The sequence below is a fragment of the Neoarius graeffei genome, chromosome 4, assembly GCF_027579695.1.
Source record: "Neoarius graeffei isolate fNeoGra1 chromosome 4, fNeoGra1.pri, whole genome shotgun sequence".
In the NCBI taxonomy this organism is placed as follows: Eukaryota; Metazoa; Chordata; class Actinopteri; order Siluriformes; family Ariidae; genus Neoarius; species Neoarius graeffei.
Genome location: NC_083572.1, coordinates 8,444,778 through 8,469,039, shown reverse-complemented (window position 1 = coordinate 8,469,039; position 24,262 = coordinate 8,444,778). Strand labels below are relative to the sequence as shown.

The window sequence follows — 24,262 nt, the reverse complement described above, 5'->3', positions numbered from 1 at the left end:
AACCTGATTTACATACATTTATATTTGTTTAGACTATAAACAAAGTTTAGTTTTAGATCTGGTAATAGCAAACTATAGTCAAGTTTATTCCAAGTACGAGTTTGCGTTCTTTACAATGCACAGCTTGTATCCTTTTTACTATTTTTATTACAAAATCCACCTTCAGAGGTAGGCTCAGAGTTTGTCTACGCTTGCTTTGTATAGATAATACAGCACGTTTATTGGCTTGGTCGATTTTTGTTTCCGTTTTAGGCTTTTTAGTGTTTAGGTTTAGTTTAAAGCTTATTATTAGGAGCTGATGACGCGTAGGCTTCCTTTTTAGGCGGGTTCGGTTCTGACGACGGTTGGCGTTTATGTCTGGTTGAGTGCGTTTGTGTTCCAGTCAGTTGGCTTGGCAGGTGTGTATCGAGTTGTGAGGTGAGGTGAGCAGACCAAACCCTTCTATTTCAGCGCATCCTGCGCAGGTGAGGATGCAGGAGGAGGCGAGGTGTGAATTTCGGGACGGTAGTCTTTACGTAGATGCGTGTAATGAGGGCCGCGGCTATACCTGGGCCTCAGGTGGACGGCAGAGTGGGAGAAACCTCGTCTCGCTGTCTGGAACTTTTGCTCCTGGTAAGAAACAAAGAACATCACGTGCTTATCAGACCATGCTTTCTGGGAGTTGAGCCAAAATTTGCATGTCTGAAAAAGAATGATAATACTTGCAAAATATCATCAGTGATGGTTGTTTATTGTTGCCTACACCCAGAAACATTTCAATATGCTAATGCTTTGTAAAGAGCAGGCTCACCTTCATTCCATCACCCTGAGACAGAATCAGTGGACTCTGCAAACAAATCTGATACGGCGGCTGCACCATGTGGTCCATATATGCCTGCTCGCAAACACGCATATTATACACACACTACGTACAATATACATTGAAAGTTTTATCCCATGATTTCTGTCTCTATACAAAAAACGGTTCCAATATGTTAAAATGTGCGTAAAAATTAAATTTTCATTATTTTTTATGCACCTTTTGGCCAGTAAATGAACATATACGAAACCTATCACAATGTTATTAGGTTCTGCGAGTGTACAAACTTGTACGCACGATGTATTTTACATTCTCTCACACTGAAATACACAGACACCAAACACATAATATATGCTCTAATACTTTACACACAGAGAGACACACTATACTTTGAGACTATAAGAGCGGTAAAGAACCTGAAAAAAGTGTGTATCGTTACCTCGGGAACACCAGCTTCCATCAGTGGCATGGCTGACTGAACACACCCATTTTCAATAGGCTCTATTTGGTGATGCATCAACTCAGTAGGCTGGACAAAGAGAAAAGGACTCGGGTTCGAAGGGACAGAGGGCTAAAACAGACACACACCCTGAAATGAGTTATCAGCGATACATCAACTGACTGCAGTATATCTGCAAGAGCACACACCTCTACCTGAGGAAAAGCCCATGACACGTGTCCGTTCACACACTGAGAAGGACCCTGAGAGTGTGTGAGAGAGAGAAAGACCAAGTCTGAGATGACTGCATTTCTTCTCTCATTATTAAACCATCATCCTCCTCTTTGCTGATAATTTTATAAAATATTAAAAGAAAACACAGCAGGTACAATCAATGTCTATCTGGAAGGATTTTAATAATAATAGGGTGTGAATGTTATTTAAAAAAAAAAATGCTACAACAGCCATCAGGGGTTTTTTTTGTTTGTTTGTTTACCATCCATCCATTATCTATGCCGCTTATCCGCTGTAGGTCACAGGGAAGCTGGAGCCAATCCCAGCTGACTTGTGGCAAGAGGCGGGGTTTACCCTGGGCAGGTCGCTAATCTATCACAAGGCTAACACAAAGACAAACAACTATTCGTACACACATTCACAGTGATGGGCAATTCAGAATATCCAGTTGACCTAATCTGCATGTCTTTGGACGATGGGAGGAAACCAGAATACCCGGACAAAACCTACACAGGCACGGGGAGAACAGGCCTCAGTCGGCTGTAAGGTTCGACCCCAGAACCTGCTTGTTGTGAAGCAACAGCGCTAACCACTGCATCACCGTGAAGCCCCTTTTGTTTGTTTTATTATTGTCCAAAATTATTTTTTCTGTCTTTACAGAAAGTGTGTTTGGTTTTATTTTTTCGCAGACGCTCAGAACTGCAAAATCAAGCATTCTATTAAATTTACTTGGTGCTTATGTTGATATATGCTTTTAAGTTTAAAGGAACAGTCCACCGTACTTCCATAATGAAATATGCTCTTATCTGAATTGAGACGAGCTGCTCCGTACCTCTCCGAGCTTTGCACGACCTCCCAGTCAGTCAGACGCAGTCAGGCGCGCTGTCACTCCTGTTAGCAATGTAGCTAGGCTCAGTATGGCCAATGGTATTTTTTGGGGCTGTAGTTAGATGCGACCAAACTCTTCCGCGTTTTTCCTGTTTACATAGGTTTATATGACCAGTGACATGAAACAAGTTCAGTTACACAAATTGAAACGTAGCGATTTTCTATGCTATGGAAAGTCCGCACTATAATGACAGGTGTACTAACACCTTCTGCGCACTTCGGCAGCGCATTGATATCTGAGCTCCGTATCAATGCGCTGCCGAAGCGCGCAGAAGGTGTTAGTACGCCTGTCATTATAGTGCGGACTTTCCATAGCATAGAAAATCGCTACGTTTCAATTTGTGTAACTGAACTTGTTTCATGTCACTGGTCATATAAACCTATGTAAACAGGAAAAACGCGGAAGAGTTTGGTCGCATCTAACTACAGCCCCAAAAAATACCATTGGCCATACTGAGCCTAGCTACATTGCTAACAGGAGTGACAGCGCGTCTGACTGACTGGGAGGTCGCGCAAAGCTCGGAGAGGTATGGAGCAGCTCGTCTCAATTCAGATAAGAGCATATTTCATTATGGAAGCACGGTGGACTGTTCCTTTAAGGGTGTAGGAAGGGGGTCTACTGAATATACTGTGCCAGTCAATTTTATAGCGCCGATATTATACCATGTGAGCGATTACAGGGTAATTTTTCAGTTATGCCTATTTACTTTCCTGACAACATCTGTGCGAGTGCATATTGACGAACGGCTTTTGGATGATTTTGGTCGTCACGTGCATGCTTTAAAAGCACCACCTTTCCGTTCTGGCCGTCGGTCTTTTTCTCGTTTCATAAAAGACAAATCGCAACTCCAGGCTTGTCAATAAGTTTTCGACACCACGTTTCTCGTGGCCTACCATATCTGTCAAGTTCTTTTAGCCATTTGTCCCACCATTTATTTTTAATGCCTTGATCCAACTGTTTAATTCTCTCTTTTTTTGCACCAATTTGTAAATATTGTGCCATAGTTTGAGAAAATCTATCAAAAATTACATTACTGAATCCAGCGTTAAGGAGGACGAAACGTGTAGACATCGGAAACGATCGGAATTTATATCAAGACACGTTAAAAACCTGAGTACTGCCGAGTCATAGTGACAAACATCAACCACTACTGAAGCCTACAAGCGACAAAATATTTAAAAAATTCGAAACTGCACAGATGGTGAAAACGCAAATTTCGCAATTTTATTTTGACGGAAATCCATTTTTCCGTCTGAGTACTAACACCCGTGTACTTTATACAGTGTAGTTACATATTGACCGTGTGTGGTCCTGCCATTATACTGATCTTTATGTATCCGTGAAGCTGACCTGGTGTTGGTGGCAGGCTTGTGGAGTATAAAAGGGAGGAGAAGAGTGAGCCACCATGACTGGAGATCTGGGTACTGTATGTGACTAATAAACACAAATAGCAAAATACAGCATTATAGCATCATAATTACATAAACAGAAATTATGAACAGGATAAATGTCAGATGAACCTCACTGTGCAAATATTATTCAAATTTTCATAATATATATCTATATCAATTTTTAGGAAAAGGAAATCCACATTTGGATGTGTGACATACCATAAGTTTGGATGCCTAAGGTAGTGTACATGAGGAAACATATTTTTCAACTTACAACTTTTTTTTGCTAAATGGCTTTTGTTGCTTGATGTTGGAAACTGGATAAACAACTGCCTGTCGTTTTATTTTATTTACAATTTCTAAATTCACAGAAGACATTACTGTGGATCAATAAATATACACGTGTAATTAAAAGTACACGTATAGTGAGCGTGTGTCTGTTTGACCCAGGGTGTCTACAGGTTTGTCCAAGTTAAATTTAAGACTTTTTAAGACCATGTTCCAAAAAAATTAAGACCAAATCTAAAGTCATGCAAAAACGTACTCTTTTGAAAAAAAAAAAACTATATAAATGTAATGTAACTTATTGTTCTTGTAAACATTCACCAGAAAACACTATTCTAGTAGAAGTACTTCATTTCTTTTCCTTGACAGGCATTCACACACTCAGAACACAATATAAGGATCGGATAAACTCGTAACTATGTGACAATCAGAATGCAGTCACAACATTTGAATCCAAGGCCATCCTTAAAAAAAAATCCGTTTCCTGTCCACCGGGTGAGCAAAAAAATTTTCAGTCGGGAGGGAGGGATTTTTTTTTTTTAATGGATGGATAAGAAAATCGCAATGCTGTGTTTGCTTTTTCTTTCAGTACTTTTTTATTACAAAAGCAGACACATTTAATAAAATGACAGTTTAATCAACTGAAACTTGTACAAAAACTTTAAGTTAGCATTTTAAATGCTGACTGCAACATTTGCAAAACTTTTACAAAGGTACTAGCCTGGCAAGCCAGACTAAATGTGAATATTTAGTCTGGCCTCGATCCGTAGACATTTCCGACGGGTGTGGGAGGAACAAACCACTGTCTTTCAAACTGTCTCTGTGTGTATAGGCCAACGCTCTGACCAATTAGCGCAACAGTGACTGTGACGTAGTCAGAGCGACAGAAAGCAGTGGGGGAGACCTTGAAATAAATAATTTTTCAAAATGCGTATTAATTAATAAACAGGTTCTAGATATTAAGAAGTTTGGAGATAATGACCACAAGTTTGGAGTCTGTACCATATACTTAACATACACTCTTATTTTTTTCAAGTGTTTTTCAAGGGTTTGCTTAAACTGTTTTTGAGAGTTTTTATTTAGTGGTGTTTGGTGAAATAATTTCACTTAAATTTAAAATAACGGGAAAATAAGAAACAATCAAAAAGTAATGTTTCAAAGCTGTTTATTAATTCTTCGTACTGCACAAACTAGCCCCATCCTTTTGGCTACGAGCGGAGCCAGCTGGTAGATCAGACTTTTGCCATAGGCGGTCGGCAAAACAGCGAAAACGTCCTTCTTGAAAAGGAATGAGCGGAGAGCCTCTTCCTGCTCATGTTTCAACGAAAACTCCAAGTCTAATTCTTCTAAAACTGATTCCAAAGCGGAGTCAAACGCGTGCTGTTCACTAGCGGTAGCCATCTTTCCTGCTGTGCTTTCTCCAGCGTCGCGCAGCTTTGTCGTCACTCCTGCAAAAGCCCGCCCAAAGAATCCAAACAAAAACCTTGCATTATGATTGGCAGGCACGATTTGATGCCCGGGTGTTTTTGTTTATATGGTGCGAGGCTAGACCCACTCGCTAGGCAAAAATATTTTTGGCCGCTAGGCGGGTGGGTCTAGTTTACTAGGCTACAAAGGTACTTAAAATGTCCGACACATGGACTTTTTGCAGTTCTAAATCGACCGTTAGGCCTAGTTCGGATGAAATTACACTATTAAAATGATCACTGAATGATTTGTTTTTCTGAATCTTTACTATTTTGTTGTTCGCTAGAATACCATTTTGCGATTTCACACTTAAGCAAATGTTTGAAAACTCCGGATCTCCTTCCTTCATGGTGGCTGCCATTTTTTTGTGCCGCACGGCGCATGCGCAGAGCTGATTCAACAGGGCTTTCCACAAACGCCGGCTGCCGGCCATACAGCCGACTACACAATTAAGTCCAGCCGGCTACTTTAATGACTATTATTTTTGTAGCCCACAGGCTCTAAATATTAATTTTCGATTTTAATAAAATTAAATGTTTATCTAACGGACTGACAATAATGTCAAACTGAACCGCACTCATTTAAGTTGTGATTCGCGCTGTTTGTACCAATAACCACAAATTCCCCGCCGACTTCATTGATCAAGGGAGAGTAACTCATCCGCGGCCCCGACATGCGGTGTGTGCGCGCGCACTCGGCGGAGGCAGTAGTGTGTCGGGGCCATCAGAGGGAACAGAAGCAGAGATAACGCTTATTTTGTTTCCGGTAAACCAGTCTTCTCTCGTTCAATTACGTGCTGGCATCAAAAGACACCGTTGGTTGTAAATGAAACCAAACTGAGTGGTTGGAGTGTATTTGCATACACAAATGGAGAAATGTTCGCCGAGTGTGTAATTGTGTAGCCCCACTGCAGACCGTTGTCGTTGTTAATTCATAGCATGCTCAGTTGCGTGAATGTGTCATGCACCGAAAATAAGAGATTTACAAGCCAGGAACGCCTCATGATGCAATACGCAAGAAAAGAAAGATGATTTACTGCCATTTTACTTTGTATTTGAGTAAAGTGAACAAATAAATGGTCTGTGGAAAATACATTTAATCCTGGGAACTGCGTGCACAGGAGTTTATTATTAGTGATGCAGTGCTATGCATTGCAAACTATTGACTCCCATATAGGGAGCAAAGCACAGCAAACTCTTGTTCTTCCGTTTTTCATCTTCTGTACAAATTTCGATTTCGAATAACCCAATAACCGTACATCGCACACAGACAAACAATGCATCAAAACGTGGGGCTCGATCGGACTCACTATGCTATTACTTTGTTCAGCATTCTATGATTTTTTTCGCAACGTAGTCGCGAAAAAAAATCACACAAAATTTCCCATTCATTTTCTATGGAATTAATTGAAAAAATCGCACATTTTCAATGTTTTTCAAACATCCGCTGCTCTGGCATGCTTTCACTTAGAGACATGATTCAAACTTTAAAACGGAGACAAACTTCTCCTGTGTGGATCTGGCATTCAACTTTTTTGCTAGGTTCTATACTTTTTGATCAGTCACAGATCAAACACCATGAGCAAATCTGGAGAAATTCAGACTTTATAATGGGTGTCTATTGCGTTACACACCAGTGGTGCTCAGGAATTTAGAGTGGAGGCAGCTTGAAAAAAAAGCTCTAACTTTCTCATTTAAACTGTGTTTTCAGCCACAATTTTCACTCTACACACAATTTTCTCAAAAGTTGTAGTCACACTTGTCTTGATTCACACAATGTGTCTACCTGAGCGATAGGACTTATAGTTTTTGAATGAGAAGCATGAAAGTAACAAGAGGACGGCCGATCTGCCTCATTGACTCCCATTATAAACCTGGCAGCGCTTTTACTGCAAAATCAGAAATGTCACTTGTTTTTAACTCGCTCTATTGTCCACATTTTTTACACTAGGGACAAAAAACTTACATCAATGTGTTCATGGGAGCCTTGTAGCGCTCAATGTGAAATAATTTTGTGAATAGCTCCTTTCGTTTCCATGTAAATCAACGTTGTTCAAGGAGAGGGAACTCTGAGAAAAAGCGCTCTTTGCTTGTCATATTGTGTCTTTTCCCTGCACCTGCACTGTTACCAAGGCGACGAGCTCCACTCAGGGAGCAGAGAGGGGCGGGGCTGCTCTCTCTCTCAAACGATAGGACTTACACAACAGATCAGGCACTGAGTGGTTGTCAAGCACGCGTGTGTCTAGCAACCGGTGGATTCAGAGCCTGCACGGTATAATTGTGAGCATCAAAAACGATTAAACTTTTTCCCCATCCAAAGTGTACCACATTTTAACGATATGACTGAGTAAAATCTCCATAAATTTAGGATTGAAAATTTAAGACCACGGGGTTTGAAATTTAAGACTTTTTAATGGCCTTATTTTAGGAAAATTAAATTTAAGACTTTTTAAGGACCCGCGGCCACCCTGGTTTGACCCTGCGTGTGATGTGTGTTCCGAACTCACAGCAGACCAGTGTGATGGGTGCGTGGAAGTCGGCTCCGGGTTGTGGAAGTAGGCCACTCCGTTGTGGTAGGTGTAGGGATATCCAGTGGGCGTGGTCAGGTACATGGTGCCAAAAGGTGCCGAGAGAGCCAGAGGAGGGCTGGGACTTGCCACGGTATAACCGCCTGCTTTAAAAACACACGCACACAATTGTACGCCGGTCCGATACAGCTATCGTACTGTCAAAGAAACATGCATGCGATGTGGTGATTCGTACAGTGTACGGCCACTTGCTGCTTGCGAACGGCCTGTCCGATGTTCAGCCTCTTATCTCGAAAACACAACCTATTAGCCTGAGACAGAGAACAAAAGAGAGAGAAACTCATATACAACTGATCCATTTATAAAGAACAAGAAAGCACTGAATGCGAGTTACACTACCTGCATATCTCTATAAATACATCACAGTGCCCACAGTATCGTCTTACTCACATAAGTATTGATGCTTAGCGGTACAACCCATATCCATGTTAACAGACGTGTGTTGAGAACATTATGAATGGCAGAGACATTATCTCAAAAAACATAAATGACAACAAACAAAGGACATGGTCTCATTAAAAGTGTATACAAGTTCATATAATGATAATGTGGTTGGATTTTGTTCAGTTCAGTACAAAGTGTGTTGTAAGAAACGTTGTAATAAAATACAATGCTCGTCTCTATATTTAATCCCAACCTTCTCGAGTTTTTATTTTAAAAATTGCACACTTGAGACTTCCACTGTTAAAAACGGAAAGATGAGATAAGAAGAGTTTTCGTCGGAAAAGCATCTAAAGCCCCTTTTACATACGTTAATATATCAGGTAAAAACAACACGGGATAGATACCAAATTTCATTCCCTCTCAGTCTTTCGTAACAGTAAAGTAACGGTTGTCGTGCGACAGCGCTAACCACTACACCACCATGCCGCCCACGTAAAAATCATTTTAATGATAATCCCATTTAAATCAATATCAATTACATGGTTGTAGCACTACAATATATTGAAATCCCTCTTTTTTATATATATTTTCCACTTTATTTTTCTCAAATGCTGTTGGTACACAGTATGTCAGTTGCTTCCCCGATCATAATCATTAAACAGGGGTGGCACGGTGGTGTAGTGGTTAGTGCTGTCGCCTCACAGCAAGAAGGTCCGGGTTCGAGCCCCGTGGCCGGCGAGGGCCTTTCTGTGCGGAGTTTGCATGTTCTCCCCGTGTCCGCGTGGGTTTCCTCCGGGTGCTCCGGTTTCCCCCACAGTCCAAAGACATGCAGGTTAGGTTAACTGGTGACTCTAAATTGACCGTAGGTGTGAGTGTGAATGGTTGTCTGTGTCTATGTGTCAGCCCTGTGATGATCTGGCGACTTGTCCAGGGTGTACCCCGCCTTTCACCCGTAGTCAGCTGGGATAGGCTCCAGCTTACCTGCAACCCTGTAGAAGGATAAAGCGGCTAGAGATGATGAGATGAGATCATTAAACAGATTGAAAGAAAAAAAAAAGTTTTTTTCATTAAACTGCAACATCTCAGATCTATTCTCACAAAACATACACTTGCATCATGCAGAATTTTCTGTGCATCTTCCGGAGTCTCAAAGGTGACAAAGCCATACCTAGAGAGGAACAAAATAAAAACAAAGAGAACAAGAGAGGGTGATAGGAAAGAGGAAATGAGCGTTTACAGTTTAATTCAATTAAATCTGACATACTGAAATAATGAGTATGTACTTACCCTTTTGACACTCCAGTATGATCAATAACAATCTTCACTTCCTTAACTGTTCCAAACTGGGAGAAAAACCGCCTGAGATCATTCTCGTTAGTCTAAACACACCCACACACAGGTCAGAGATTCATTAACTTTGTCAAAGAAATGTCTCTGTATAGCCAGGATTTCAGATTTCACAATGAGAAGTATGTTACGGTATAGAGGATTTCGGCCTACGTCATTGTTTCCATAGCGACAATATTTATGCCGCCATTTTGACGGTCACAAATATGGCGACTACCGGTAGTGATACACTGTTGATCATGACGAAGTCTCATTGTAGAGTATTTTATCCGGCCTAGATGACGCGAGTAAGAAGCGATATCACCAGAAAATCAATGATGCTGGTGTACGTGATCCGTACACGTTACCAGGCTATCTTTTTCTGGCTTTGCAGCGCTGCAGCGCGGGTGATCTTCCTGACCTGCAGTCAGGCGTGTGGGAAATACCAGGGAAAAAACATAAAAGAAAAAGGAGCGAGATGCAGAAAACACCTTCACTATCCAGCGACGTAGGGCATTTACAGGGTGAGCAGAGGGAGAGGTATTTGCAAAAATTGAGGTTAGCAGGCTTAGAGAACGACGTTTACCTGCTTCCACCAGGATTGTTCACTGACGTACGGAAGTACACGAAGCCCTCGTCTTTACCTGACTTCGGCCCACATGATCTGTATACCTATGTCGTTAAAAACCAGGCTGGGTAACATGCCTACATCAGCGGGTCGTCCCTGGAGCCGGTGGTCGCCATCTTATTACAGCTAAGGTTTGTTCACATTTTCATTTACTTTCGGTCCTCAGGATAAACAAAATGTTATTAAATGTCATTGAAATAACTTCTTAGTCTGTTGAGACATGGCCCGTTATAAATTTGCTGTTACCAGGCAATGACCAAGAACTATTATTAGGGTCGGTGTAGTTGTAGCAGTGCACTAGCAGCTAGCTGTTAGCACTAGCTAATGTCAACAACATAGTAGCTAGTATGTTACTGTAGCAATGTTTACGTTCAGTCATTTGGATGACTGTTAAAACCTTTCAGCCTCAAGCTTTTCCTTTACTGTATTTACTAGTTTACTGAGCTAGCGCGCTCGGGCAGGCTGGGAGCGAGCGCGCTAGCTCCCAGCCTGCCCGAGCGCGCTAGCTCAGTAAACTAGTAAATACAATAAAGGAAAAACTTGAGACTGAAAGGTTTTAACAGTCATCCAAATGACTGAACGTAAACATTGCTACAGTAACATACCAGCTACTATGTTGTTGACATTAGCTAGCTTGACCTTCAAAATGGCGGACACCGGGGCGTCACGTGACCTGTGACGTCACGTCGAAATCCTCTATACAGTGATTTAGAGATCACAGTACAAACACTTACTTTCACATCAATCCCTCCTACGAAGATGCGGTTTGGGATGACTGTGCCAAAGCGGGAAGTGTGGTCTCGAGTGCTGGTCGGTTCCGGAGGAGTCGGACTGGTTGAAGGAGAGCTGGTCTGGGTCTGATTACACGGGAAGGAGAAACACACAATCACCGACCTCCCCTAACCCTACATGTGGTCACGATTATGAAATCTACCATCCTAAATAATGAGTTAATCCTGTTAGTAAAGTAGTAACTTAAAATCGCTATGCCATATAAAAATTTAGTTATAAATCTGCAATTTTGTTTTTTAAGCTGAAAGTTAGGTATAGAATATGTTTCTTACAAAATATGTTTCGATGGTAGCTGGTCTTGTATGAATTTCTGAGCTATAAAATGAGTTGTGGTCTATTTTTTACCGTAGCGTGTTATCTGTGTGTGGGGAAAGACATGCATTAACAATTTGCATGTGTAGAATGGAATTTTCCACTCCGCAGGGCTGTGAAATAGCAGTGTTTCCGCTATGTACAATTGGCTGCGGCGGGCCGCCACACCTTGATTTTTGCCGCCGCACTTTCAGGAATTCCTGAAGGGGGGCCGTGTCCCGGGTAACTTTTTGAAAATTATTTTTGAAAATTATTTAAAAAATAGGCTAAACCAATATTTTTTGACGTTGAGCGGACTCGAGCCTGACATGAACCGCTCCGACGCGCTATAATGACACCAATCTATCACCAGCCAAGCAGGAGACTTAATCAAACGCATCCCCCGCCCACCAATCTATCACCAGCCAATCAGGAGACTTAATCAAACGCATCCCCCACCCACCAATCTATCACCAGCCAATCAGGAGACTTAATCAAACGCATCCCCCGTCCACCAATCTATCACCAGCCAATCAGAAGACTTAATTAAACGCATCTCCCGCCCACTTGTATCCGCGTCTGAGACGTTGAATTTTCACAGAAGGAGGGAAGAAGTTGACTGAGGTAGGACTGTGTGATAAATGAACAAACGAATAAGAGAGGAATTTCAACATATAGGGCTTAAGTTTGTTACCGTTAAATAAGCATTGCTTGTACAGTAGCGTTATGTCGTTACAACGTTGACCCACTTTTAACGTGCCGAGTACCGACTGTAGCCGCTAACATGCTAATTAGCTTGCTGTCAAAAGTGCAAAGACCTTAAATTGCTCTGTGTAAATTAGAAAATGGCGCAACTTCCTCTGTAGCCGTCAACTCAACTTGTCTTGAGTTTTGAACCAATCACAACATGGCAGGACTGTGGCCTGAGGTAAAACATGATAGTTTTAGTTTGTTTAAATTACAAAAATGAGTACACCCAATGACTGTCTCATATACTCTTCATATACTCATACTGTTTAAGTAATGCAATAAAACTAATCTTTAAAAGTGGAATTTACTCAAACTGTTTGCATAGAATGAACTTTGGGGTTAACAGTGTAATAGTGTTGCAGTGTTCTGCAAATTTGCAATTTAATATTTCAGATCTTGAGACATGAAAGTGCTATTTTAAAAAATAAAAGGTCAGAAATGTTTTCTTTGTCGTCTATTTAGTTCATTTTATTTCCTCAATAATTTTCCTTGATTGAGAAATCGGTCTGGGCTCTTATGGGTTAATCAGTAGCCTGCATGCTAGTATATGTTCCATTTACAGTCAAACATTTTGATGAACTCCAGGCTCAGTTTTGATTAATCAAAAATCTGCGTAGTAGTACAGTCTGAAGATGCTCTTGCACATTCAGTGTCAATTGAACAAAAATTATGGGAGGATATAGGTTTAAGTTTTACAATTTTTGAAGTGAGTGATGGATTGATAAGTTTAGATGTGTTCAATATTTTCTTATCTTCAGACATAATATTGTAGATGTTTCTTTACCTGCTTGATAGTTCTGACCGGGACTCCAATCTTCCTCAGAAGAGTCATTAGTCCTTAAATTAAATTCATTATAGACATGAACTTAAAATCATTGTTTTATTTTATGACCTCGGTGCCCTGGCTTTTGGCCTTCGTGCCCTCGGCGTCAGCAGAGCGTTTGTTTTCCACACTTCGTCGACTGAAATCATACCTCCGATCCACAATGACACAAGAGACTGAATGACTTGATGAACTGCCATATTCACCGGGACATTCTGGAACAAACTGACATGACAGCCATCGCAAAGGAGTTCGTGCAGGCCAATGACAGACGCAGGCAGGCCTTTGGGAAGTTTTAAGCGCAAGTCATTGGTTACTTCTATTAGCACCACCGAGTGCACTGCTTCCTCTGTTTTCAATGTTTCTATACTGCATTGGTACTGATACAAGCAAGTTGTTTAAGTTGAGTTAGCCTACTACCGAGGTGCTTTTGTTGTGTACTGTTGGCTGTTTTAGCATTTTATTCTGCGCAGTTATGTGCTGGCATGTTGTGGGCTAAAGTCATGACCGATGGATTAATCTATGTATAGCCTTCTGTGCTGTTGGCTGTTTTTATCCTCGTACTGGGGTGGGACGTCTGAGCACAGGTCTTGCCACCGCACCTTCAAACATTTTCTAGGGGAAACACTGAATAGAAATGACAAAATCCGAGGAAACAATTTTAGCAGGGGGTCTGGGAGGAGCAGCCCCCCAGGAGCCGGGGGCCTGCAGGGCCCCAGAAGCTGAACAGATTTTGTGTATATTGATAGATTTGAAGCATCTCCTGAAAGCAAATATTTTCTCAACCATGCCATTTAATTTGAACTGTTTATTATTATTATTATTATTATTATTATTATAAATTGAATATATAAAATGTCAACAAGATGGTCTACCTGGTAATCTATAGTTCGACAGCTTCAATTTCACCAATTCCGCATGTTTTTTTTCCTTTAACATGGTCAACCAAGCACGTTCTTCCACCAGAACCGTACTTCACATCCTGATGGCACAAGATGCAGTAAGCTTTCCCCGGTTCTTTTATCTTCCGTATGTGCTCATTCACTACTGACTTTAAACTCCAGCCATCGCCAATTCCATGGATTTTTGATGCCGTTTTCCTTGTCAAATGTTTTTGACATCGTCGGTCTTCCCGTCCTCCCTCTGAACGATGTCCCTCTGTGACACGGACATACCGCGAAATTCTCCTTTTCAAAACCGTTGATATCGAAAGCGTGTTTAAAGAGCACAAGATTCGTGCCATGGTTTGTAAGCATGGCGCAAATGCCGTAAACCGGTCTGTCATTGTCGCAAAAGAACCCCCCCCCAATTTTTATTGCAAAATTAGATGATTTACTAAAATGATATTTTTGGCAGCCAAATTCGCGGAATTCCGCGGATTTTTCACAGCCCTGACTCCGACAGTTAGAAGTTGATCGTGCTTCCATTTGCGGTCTTTCTGTTACCTACGTGAGTGATCTGTTCGGACGTTATCGCTGAAAAGGTGAGTTTTGACAGTTTTATTTTGTTTCAGTTTTGCAGTATAAGGCAATAGAATGTTTCTTTTTCATCTTACTTTCATATTTCGTAGTGTTTGCGTATTTTTGGCCAATGTTTTGTGACCGTGATCAATTTAGATCGACCTTTGGATAGAATCTATGGCCAGTCATTTTGCCCCGCCCCGTCCGATGTGGTAGTGATGTCTCATTGCTCGTGTGCCGCAGCAGAGACCCGCACGACCTTCAGACGGTACAGTCGCTGTTCTTTTACCACCGCCGTTTTTCTCATCTTTCTGGCGTGTTCTTGATTTTTCCATTGTGTCCTATTTCGCCATATCAAATACCCAAAATGTATCATATTATTCATATTTAAGTGAATAATCAATTCAGTCATCATAACTTGGCATTTTTAACCCAAGCAATCAAAAAGAGGAAATTTCTTCAATATTTTCACTCATCTGTGAAGGAGGGGCTTTAATTCTTCATGATGTAGTTATTTTATATGGAAATCAATTTTACAAAAGCATTTGAATTGTAATAAAAAAATTTCCACAGTGGAGGCCAGATAAAGCAAGATACTATATTCTTATTAACCTTCCTCTGGTGTTAGCTTTCTGTTACTATCTCTTATGTTAACGGGTCGGTTTTGACCCGTGTCTTAAATCAGCCATAAAATACCCTAAAAACAATTCTTTATCATCCAATTTGTTTCTTACCTCTTGGTTACCTTGTTAGGCTCCCTTATCCATGAAAAGATTGGTTTTAATATTTTTGTTGTGGCCCCCTGGGCCTTTCTTTTAACAGCATACCCCTCGTTTTCAATATAAAAAAGTGGTCAAATGAACCTCAAGAGAATAATGTAAACAAATAAAAGGTTGTTCTGTTACCTGACTATTACTGAGGGGTATTAGATCACATCTCTTAAATGTTCAAAAAAAAAGATTTTAATTTTAATATTATCAACTATAGTAACATCTATGGTGTTTCGGGTCAATTTCGACCCATATATATTTACTTCAAGAAAAGGGCAAAAAACAAGTCTTTTTTTTTTCCTGTTGACTATCAGTGGCCTCGTTGCTGGATCTGTACACCCCAGCAAGGAGAAGAACACCAATGTAGGCATCCAGGCATGCCCAGATTTTTATGCCATATTTGCCTGGCTTACTGGGCATGTATTGCCGGAACGGGCATTTTCCACGGAAAGGGAGAAAACGTTCATCTATTGTCACCTCTGGCCCTGGGTTGAACATCAGTGGAAGGAGTTGCACCCATCTCTCCCAGACATCCCTGATGGGAGCAAGCTTGTCAGATTTTGCTCTGGTGTCTCTATTGTCAAATCTGAGGACTCTTGATATCATTCGAAAGGTCTGAAGTGACATTGTTGCCCGGAAAATATTCCTGCCTGTCGATGCGTCCCAGAGACTATCAGTGGCCTCATTGCTGGATCTGTACACTCCAGCAAGGAGAACACCACCAATGTAGGCATCCAGGCATTCCTCATCAAGGTCATTCCACATGTTGCCATGGACTTTTTTTCCTTCAAGGTTTGTCATAGCAATTATGACTTTTTTTAGTGACAATGGCATAAACAGATCAAAACATGACTTGATGTCACTTACTCTCGTCACAGCAAACCTTGTGATCCCAGGGATCATTTTGATGACATTTGCAGCAGCTGTCCTGCCATGTACGTCAGGAGGTACTGAGCTCCAACAGATGTTGCCACTTTTGGATCTGAATGTTTCAGCAGGAGCAGCTTCAGCACTGGTGACCTCCTCATCAGACTGATCAGATGTGTCTGTGTCTTCCGGTTGATACGCCACATTATCTTCCTCCTCAGAGACCTGCTCATCTCCATCGCTATACTGCTCTGTGTCCTCTGCCTCATTATCAGCAAAGATATGATCCAGAGCTTGGCTTACATTCAGTCCTCTTCTCATTGTTGCATGCTGTAAATTGGAGATGTGTACTCTGCAAGTCACCAACTCTAAACTCAATTGGCCTTACATGCCTGGACATGTCTGTCTTTGTTTGTTCTGTCAAACAGGCAAAGAGAAAAACCCCTGACTGAAGCTCAAGTGGTTGGAGGAAGAGCTGGCTGTTGGCTGATTGTGTGTTTATGATTTCAGTTTTGGCATTTATTATTGTTTTATAATCTTATATTTTAACTGGGTCGAAACTGACCCTAACAACACAAAGGTCACAATTTTCACCAGAGCATTTTATAATTTAGTAAAATTATTTTTTTGGATTTTATTTTGTTTAAATAGAAGTTCCTGACAAAGTCAAAAAGTCTTGATGCAATAAACAAATTTATGTAGTACTTTTATGCATGCTAAACCTAAAAACGGGTCGGTGCCGACCCTAACGCTAGAGCAGACATGGGCATTTTACGGCCCGCGGGCCGCATCCGGCCCTTTGGTTCATTCTGACCGGCCCGCGTAAGGTTAATTAGAAATTACAAAATAAACGTATTTTCTAATTTTACCTCATGCATGGACTGCATTGCTTTTATTTTGAAGTTGTGTTCGACAAAAACGCAATGCGCGCGACATGAACATGACATGAAATCCCACGAAACCTAATCCCGCGATAACTACTTCCGTAATTTGTCCAGACCAACCACAAACTTGTACGTCATCCTTCAAACGGTCCAGCCAATCACATAGTGTGACGTCACCAGCAGGCGCCCGAGCCGATCTATAGATCTGATACCTACACCAAATCAACGTTGTTGTGAGCAGGTCACAAGAAGACTTTAGCCCCCAAAATGTCCACAAAAAGAAGAAAGGTAGATGCTGAATGCAGGGCTTTCAACAAAACATGGACTACTAAGTATTTATTTACTGAAGTCAGAGATAAAGCCGTGTGTTTAGTTTGCGGAGGGCAGATCCGAAAAACACCAAATGAGGTGATTAAACTACAAATGTGGGCATCATTATTATAATATGATGTATCTTGCTTGATATTTGGAGTAGAAAGACAATATTGTGGTGTCTTTATTGTGTTTTGACATTTTGTTAACCATTGTTTTGGGAAATTTGATTGAATAAATGATATTTTTTGTAAGGCAATCTCGTTTTTTCCATACTCTTACCAGTCTTAGCAGCTTGTAAAAACAATGTTATTTACTGCTTTATATAAAGAAATACAATTAATATTATGCAGAATTTAGTTCAGCCTTTTGGTCCGGCCCGCCACAAAATTTTCTGTTTCTCATGTGGCCCCATGGAAAAAAAAGGCTACGTTCACACTGCAGGCTGAAGTGACTCAAATCCGATCTTTTCGCCCATATGTGACCTGTATCCGATCTTTTATCGACAATATGAACGACACAGATCCGATTTTTTCAAATCCGACCCAGGCCGTTTGGATATGTGGTCCTAAATCCGATTCCTATCCGCTCTTTTCATATGCGACTTCAGTCTGAACCGCCAGGTCGCATTCATCCGACTTACACGTCATCAACAAGCCACAAACGTCACTATTCTGCGCTGAAGTAGGCGGCGGGTCTCTCAAAAAAAGTTACAACAACATGGCGCATAATCACAGGCGCAGATAGAGGGTGGGACTCGTCCCACCCAGATTTAAATTCACCTCGCTCGGTCCCCCCCACTTATAGGGAGGAAAAAACGTCTATGCTGTCTTTCTTTGCATAAGGCAAACCTCACGGAAAAATCAAAAGACTAATTACCATTCGGTTTATTGAGGTGCACAGCAGTGTATACATAGTTGCAACAATTCACATAAAACAAAACAAAGACTGATATTCGGTTGGTTGAGCTGTGCAGACTGCACAGGTTGCGAGCTCGAGCTTGGTTGCTATGGTAACCCACAACAAGTTTGACAGGCATATCGGGGTTGGGGTTGGTTTGCTGGCAGCTTTGTCCCCCAGTTTTTTGTCCCCCCCAGTTCAAAAAACGTATCTGCGCCCCTGCGCATGACATCAATGCGAGGGACGCTTCGGGCTGTGAAGGTTCTGAATCTTCTCAATGGAAGGACGCAGAGGTTAGGGAGCTGATTTCCATTTGGGGGGATACAGCTATTCAAGCTAGATTGGATGGGTCATACCGCAACCGGGCGGTTTTACTTCCGTAAACACTGGCCATGCTCACTGCGTGTGACGTCGTCGTATCCTGCAATGCGCATGCGGAACACTTTTAGGTCGCTTTTCGTTCATACTGAGGATCACATACAAGTCGCATATATTTGTTAATGTAAACGACCTCACAAAAAAATCGGATTTCACAAAAAAATCGGAATTGAGCATTAAGCCTTGCAGTGTGAACGTAGCGATAATTGCCCACCCCTGCACTAGAGGAAGGTTTTAAACATGACAAAAGAAACTGAGTGTTAGGTAAATGCAAAAAAATAAGTAAAATTAGAAAATTTATTTTTTGACCATAATGTCCCAAATGAGAGACCAGTTTCTGAGACGGACCCATATATATAAAAATTTATATAAATTTGTTCCAACTATCAACAAATATACCAATAAAGGTCCTGTGAACACACGGCCTCCCATAACACTTGGCTTTATTATGATTCACCTGTCTGAGTCGACTCTTAACATTCACTTCAAAAGAGTCGATTCAAAGAGTCGACTCATTCGCGAACAACACATCACGAGCAAAAATACAGATGATTGAATCTGATATTGATTATTGCAACGCAAAAAAAAAAGTTGTAAAAAAGAAAATATGAATAAACGTGATCGATAGAGAGATAAAAGTGATTTTTAAATACCATAATATTGGAATAATTACAGTTTTTTTTATTCTGAAAAGATACTGAATTCCGATTTGAATCATTTCAGCCTGTTCCAAAGTTTGTACGCGACACTGAAGAATTCGACTGTAAAACATAAACCATTTCTAATACTAAAGAAAAAAAATATAGACATATAACTGGACACACTGCGCACATAATTTAAAAAAAAACTGAACAAAACGACAAGAGCGTTTCCGTCCCCAGCGAGGATCTGATGGATGTTAGCTTAGCATGTTGGACGCTGTGCGTCAGTATCACTGACTCATTACAAAGTCGCGCACGCGCACACAATTCAAACATTCAAATGCTTAAATTTAACGGTTAATTAGCCAGAGAGCGATATGAGCATTAGTTATCGGCTATTTCAGTTAGCATAGCTAGCTGTAGGACTTACGCCTCTCTCGCTCTCCATCTCTCTCAGGCTTGACGTGGGTCGAAGTTTGGAAGAAAAATACAACATAAACCAAAACCAATAATATATGAAATATAAATATCTAACATAAGAAACTTATTTGAGCATGAAAACTGCTCTTTCGTCTCTACAATATCCTGAATAAAACTCGGGGAAAAAATAAGAAAAGAAAGAGGGGGAGGGACATACCACTGAGGTCTTTTCATGTCACAAGAAAAGGGGTCGAAGAGATATAGTAAAATATTAAATATGGAATCAACTCGGTTACAAAAACAAATTAATCAACAAAATGAGTGAAATTAATTTGTATTTATAGAAGGAAAAAGATTACGATAAGAAAAAATACAGTAATTGTGACGTTTATGCGTACAGTGATTCCCCCCATATGGACGCGAGAATGGACTCTTCCATTTTTCCCCAACGCGGGAAAGTGAATGTTATGTCTCTGTGGAGAAAAACAACTGCTTGTTGTTTGTTTGTTTGTTTGTTTTATACTGTTTCGGTGACTTAGAATATATTAGCATCAAATATCTTTCCAATGATTGACAGGATTTTTTTCCCAGAGTTGCTAAAAATTCATTTTAATTATACAGTATTGTATACAGTATTTATTTTGATATGTATAATTATATGTAAGTTTAATTATACAGGGTTAGTCAAAATTATATTAACACTTAAATGGTAGAAACTATTTATTCACAAAACATACACCGTATGTGCAAGATGATTTACAGGACGGTCTGAACCTGTTTGCCATCATGTTCAACACACAAAAAACAGTGAGCAACAGTACCATTTAAAGAATAATAAAAATAATCCATTAGTGTTAAAGTGCCATTCCACCATTGGATGTATTCTTTGGCATAAAATACAATATATTTTGAAAACATATATAAATGGTATCACTAGATAGAGAAATCTTTTAGCTTCAAAATGATATATCAAACATAATTTTTTGACAACGACAAGTATATTAATTTTGCGACCAAAGTCACCTACCCTTTTAATTTCTGCGCGTGATGTCATCGGCAGGTTCCCCTTCTTGTGTACCACGTGACGTGTGATGTGGCACATATTATCAGCAATGGCGGCTAGAACGCGATAAAAATAATACCAATAAATCTAGCTAACTGAAAGATTAACTCAAAATTGTTCGCAATTTTTTGGGCCCCCATATACGAGGAGAAATGACTCTCTCACTTTGGGAGTTTCCTGGTCTAAAAATAGACCGACACCTGGTACACAAGAAGGGGAACCTGCCGATGACATCACGTTTCACTACCGCGCGGAAATTAAAAGGGTAGGTGACTTTGGTCGCAAAATTAATATACTTGTCGTTGTCAAAAAATTATGTTTGATAGATCATTTTGAAGCTAAAAGATTTCTCTGTCTAGTCATGTTGTCATAAAATATATTGTATTTTATGCCAAAGAATACATCCAATGGTGGAATGGCACTTTAACATCTCATCTCTCATCTCATTATCTGTAGCCGCTTTATCCTGTCCTACAGGGTCGCAGGCAAGCTGGAGCCTATCCCAGCTGACTACGGGCGAAAGGCAGGGTACACCCTGGACAAGTCGCCAGGTCATCGCAGGGCTGACACATAGACACAGACAACCATTCACACCTACGGTCAATTTAGAGTCACCAGTTAACCTAACCTGCATGCCTTTGGACTGTGGGGTAAACCAGAGCACCCGGGGGAAACCCATGCAAACACGGCGAGAACATGCAAACTCCACACAGAAAGGCCCTTGTCGGTCGCTGGGCTCGAACCCAGGACCTTCTTCCCGTGAGGCGACAGTGCTAACCACTACACCACTTGGATTCTGTGCCTCTCCACTCTTCCTCCAGACTCTAGGACCTTGATTTCCAAATTAAATGCAAAATTTACTTTCATCTGAAAAAAGAACTTTGGACCACTGAGCAACTGTCCAGTTCTTTCTCTCCTTAGCCCAGGTAAGATGCTTCTGACATTGTCTCTGGTTCAAGAGTGACTCGATATTAGTAACGTGACAGTTGTAACCTCTTTCCTGAAGACGTCTGTACGTGGTGGCTCTTGATGGACTGACACCAGCCTCAGTCCACTCCTTGTGAAGCTCTCCCAAGTTCTTTAATCAAATTTTCTTGACAATCCTCTCAAAGCTGCAGTCATTCCTGTTGCTTGTGCACCTTTTCCAGCCAGCTTTTTCAGCAATGTCCTTCTGTGGTTTACTCTCTTTGTGGAGGGTGTCGATGATCGTCTTTTGGACAACTGTCAAGACAGCAGTCTTCCCCATGATTGTGGTTGCATGGACTGAACTAGACAGAGAGATACACTGTATTTCACTCAAACTTGAAAAGAAATATATTTTGAGATTTTTTTTTTGTTGCACTGTAGGTCATAATTATCAAAATTAAAATAGAAAAATTGTTTAAATTTTTTAGTTTACATGTAATGAGCTAGAATATGTTAAATTTCCACTTTATGAAATAACTGACGGAAAATATTGAACTTTTTCAAGACATTCTAATTGTCTGAGATGCAGTAGTGTGTGTGTGTGTGTGTGTGTGTGTGTGTGTGTGTGTGTGTGTGTGTGTATCATACACACAGTACTGTGCAAAAAAGTCTTAGGCACATGTAAAGAAATGCTGTTGACCAAAAATAGCTTAAAATAATCAAATGCAATGTTTCAACATTAAAAAATACTATAAACAGCAGTAAACCAAAATAAATGAAACAAAGTCAATATTTAGTGTGAGACGACCCTTTGCTTCAAAAAAAATAAATAGTAGTCTCGGGTACAACGAGTGCAGTTTTATAAGGAAATGAGCTATAGATTTTATGAAGCATCTTGCAGAACCAACCACAGTTCTTCTGGACACTTTGTCACTTTGCTTCTTAATTTTGCACCAAAACCCAGTAGCCTTCATTATGTTTTCTTTTCTCATCTGAAAAGTGCTCTCTTATGGAATATGCTGCTCAGATGCAAACATGTTTTTCTCTGTAACATTTAATTTTGTGCTGGAAAACAAACGTTTGGAACTCTAAAATGTTTTTCTACTGACTTGATAATGTAGAAGTCCATCCATGATCTGTAGTCGCTTATCCTGTACAAGATCACAGGCAAGCTGGAGCCTATCCCAGCTGACTATGGGTGAGAGGCGGGGTACACCCTGGACAAGTCACCAGATCATCACAGGGCTGACACACAGAGACAAATAACCATTCACACCGACGGTCAATTTAGAGCCACCAATTAGCCTAACCTGCATGTCTTTGGACTGTGGGGGAAACCGGAGAACCCGGAGGAAACCCACGCAGACACAGGGAGAACATCCAAACTCCACACAGAAAGGCCCCCCATTGACCGCTGGGCTCAAACCCAGGACCTTCTTGCTGTGAGGCGACAGTGCCAACCACTACACCACCGTTCCGCCTCTAATGTATAAGTCCATCCATCCATCCATCCATTATCTGTACCCGCTGTTCTACAGGGTCACAGGCAAGCTGGAGCCTATCCCAGCTGACTATGGATGAGAGGCAGAGTAAGTCTGGACAAGTCACTAGATCATCACAGGGCTGACACATAAAGACAAACAACCATTCACACTCACATTTATACACACGGTCAATTTAGAGCCACCAAATAGCCGAACCTGCATGTCTTTGGACTGTGGGGGAAACCGGAGAACCCAGAGGAAACCCACGCAGACGCAGGGAGAACATGCAAACTCCACACAGAAAGGCCCCCCATTGACCACTGGGCTCAAACCCAGGACCTTCTTGCTGTGAGGTGACAGTACTAACCACTACACCACCGTTCCACCTCTAATGTATAAGTCCATCCATCCATTATCTGTAATTGCTTATCCTGTTTTACAGGGTTGCAGGCAAGCTGGAGCCTATCCCAGCTGACTATGGGTGAGAGGCAGGGTTAAATCTGGACAAGTCACCAGATCATCACAGGACTGACACATAAAGACAAACAACCATTCACACTCACGGTCAATTTAGAGCCACCAGTTAACCTAACCTGCATGTCTTTGGACTGTGGGGGAAACCGGAGCACCCGGAGGAAACCCACGCAGACACAGGGAGAACATGCAAACTCCGCACAGAAAGGCCCCCCGTTGATCGCTGGGCTTGAACCCAGGACCTTCTTGCTGTGAGGCAACAGTGCTAACCACTACACCACCATGCTGCCTCTAATGTACAAGTCCATCCATCCATTATCTGTAGCCGCTTTATCCTGTTCTACAGGGTCACAGGCAAGCTGGAGCCTACCCCAGCTGACTATGGGCGAGGGGCCGGGTACACCCTGGACAAGTCACCAGGTTATCGCAGGGCTTAATGTGTAAGTCATAAAATAGAAATCGATAACAAAGTTTGCATGGAGGGCGGCACGGTGGTGTAGTGGTTAGCGCTGTCGCCTCACAGCAAGAAGGTCCGGGTTCGAGCCCCGTGGCCGGCGAGGGCCTTTCTGTGCGGAGTTTGCATGTTCTCCCCGTGTCCGCGTGGGTTTCCTCCGGGTG

At 41.3% G+C, this 24,262-nt stretch overlaps 1 protein-coding gene across 1 annotated transcript; it reads right to left on the bottom strand.

Moving 5' to 3' along the window:
• Positions 1–179: 179 nt before the first annotated feature.
• On the bottom strand, positions 180–19,809 carry LOC132884292 (protein boule-like). The gene is made up of 11 exons (XM_060918122.1): positions 19,728–19,809; positions 11,164–11,286; positions 9,763–9,854; positions 9,583–9,643; positions 8,267–8,342; positions 8,011–8,174; positions 3,712–3,795; positions 1,448–1,501; positions 1,239–1,370; positions 791–874; positions 180–609 (listed from the first exon to the last, which is right to left on the bottom strand). Exons 1-11 carry the CDS (start codon positions 19,791–19,793, stop codon positions 442–444), a joined length of 1,104 nt encoding a protein of 367 aa, XP_060774105.1. The 5' UTR covers positions 19,794–19,809; the 3' UTR covers positions 180–441.
• Between the last annotated feature and the right edge of the window lie 4,453 nt (positions 19,810–24,262).

What these genes read in the sequence shown, in the direction of transcription:
- LOC132884292 (XM_060918122.1), bottom strand. Translation starts at nt 19,793, where the DNA reads ATGTTGTATTTTTCTTCCAAACTTCGACCCACGTCAAGCCTGAGAGAG. An exon ending in TGGAAGCTGGTGTTCCCGAG is followed by an intron (nt 875 to 1,238) that starts GTAACGATACAC and finishes GTTTGCGAGCAG; the next exon opens with GCATATATGGACCACATGGT. An exon ending in CTCAGGGTGATGGAATGAAG is followed by an intron (nt 610 to 790) that starts GTGAGCCTGCTC and finishes GTTTCTTACCAG; the next exon opens with GAGCAAAAGTTCCAGACAGC.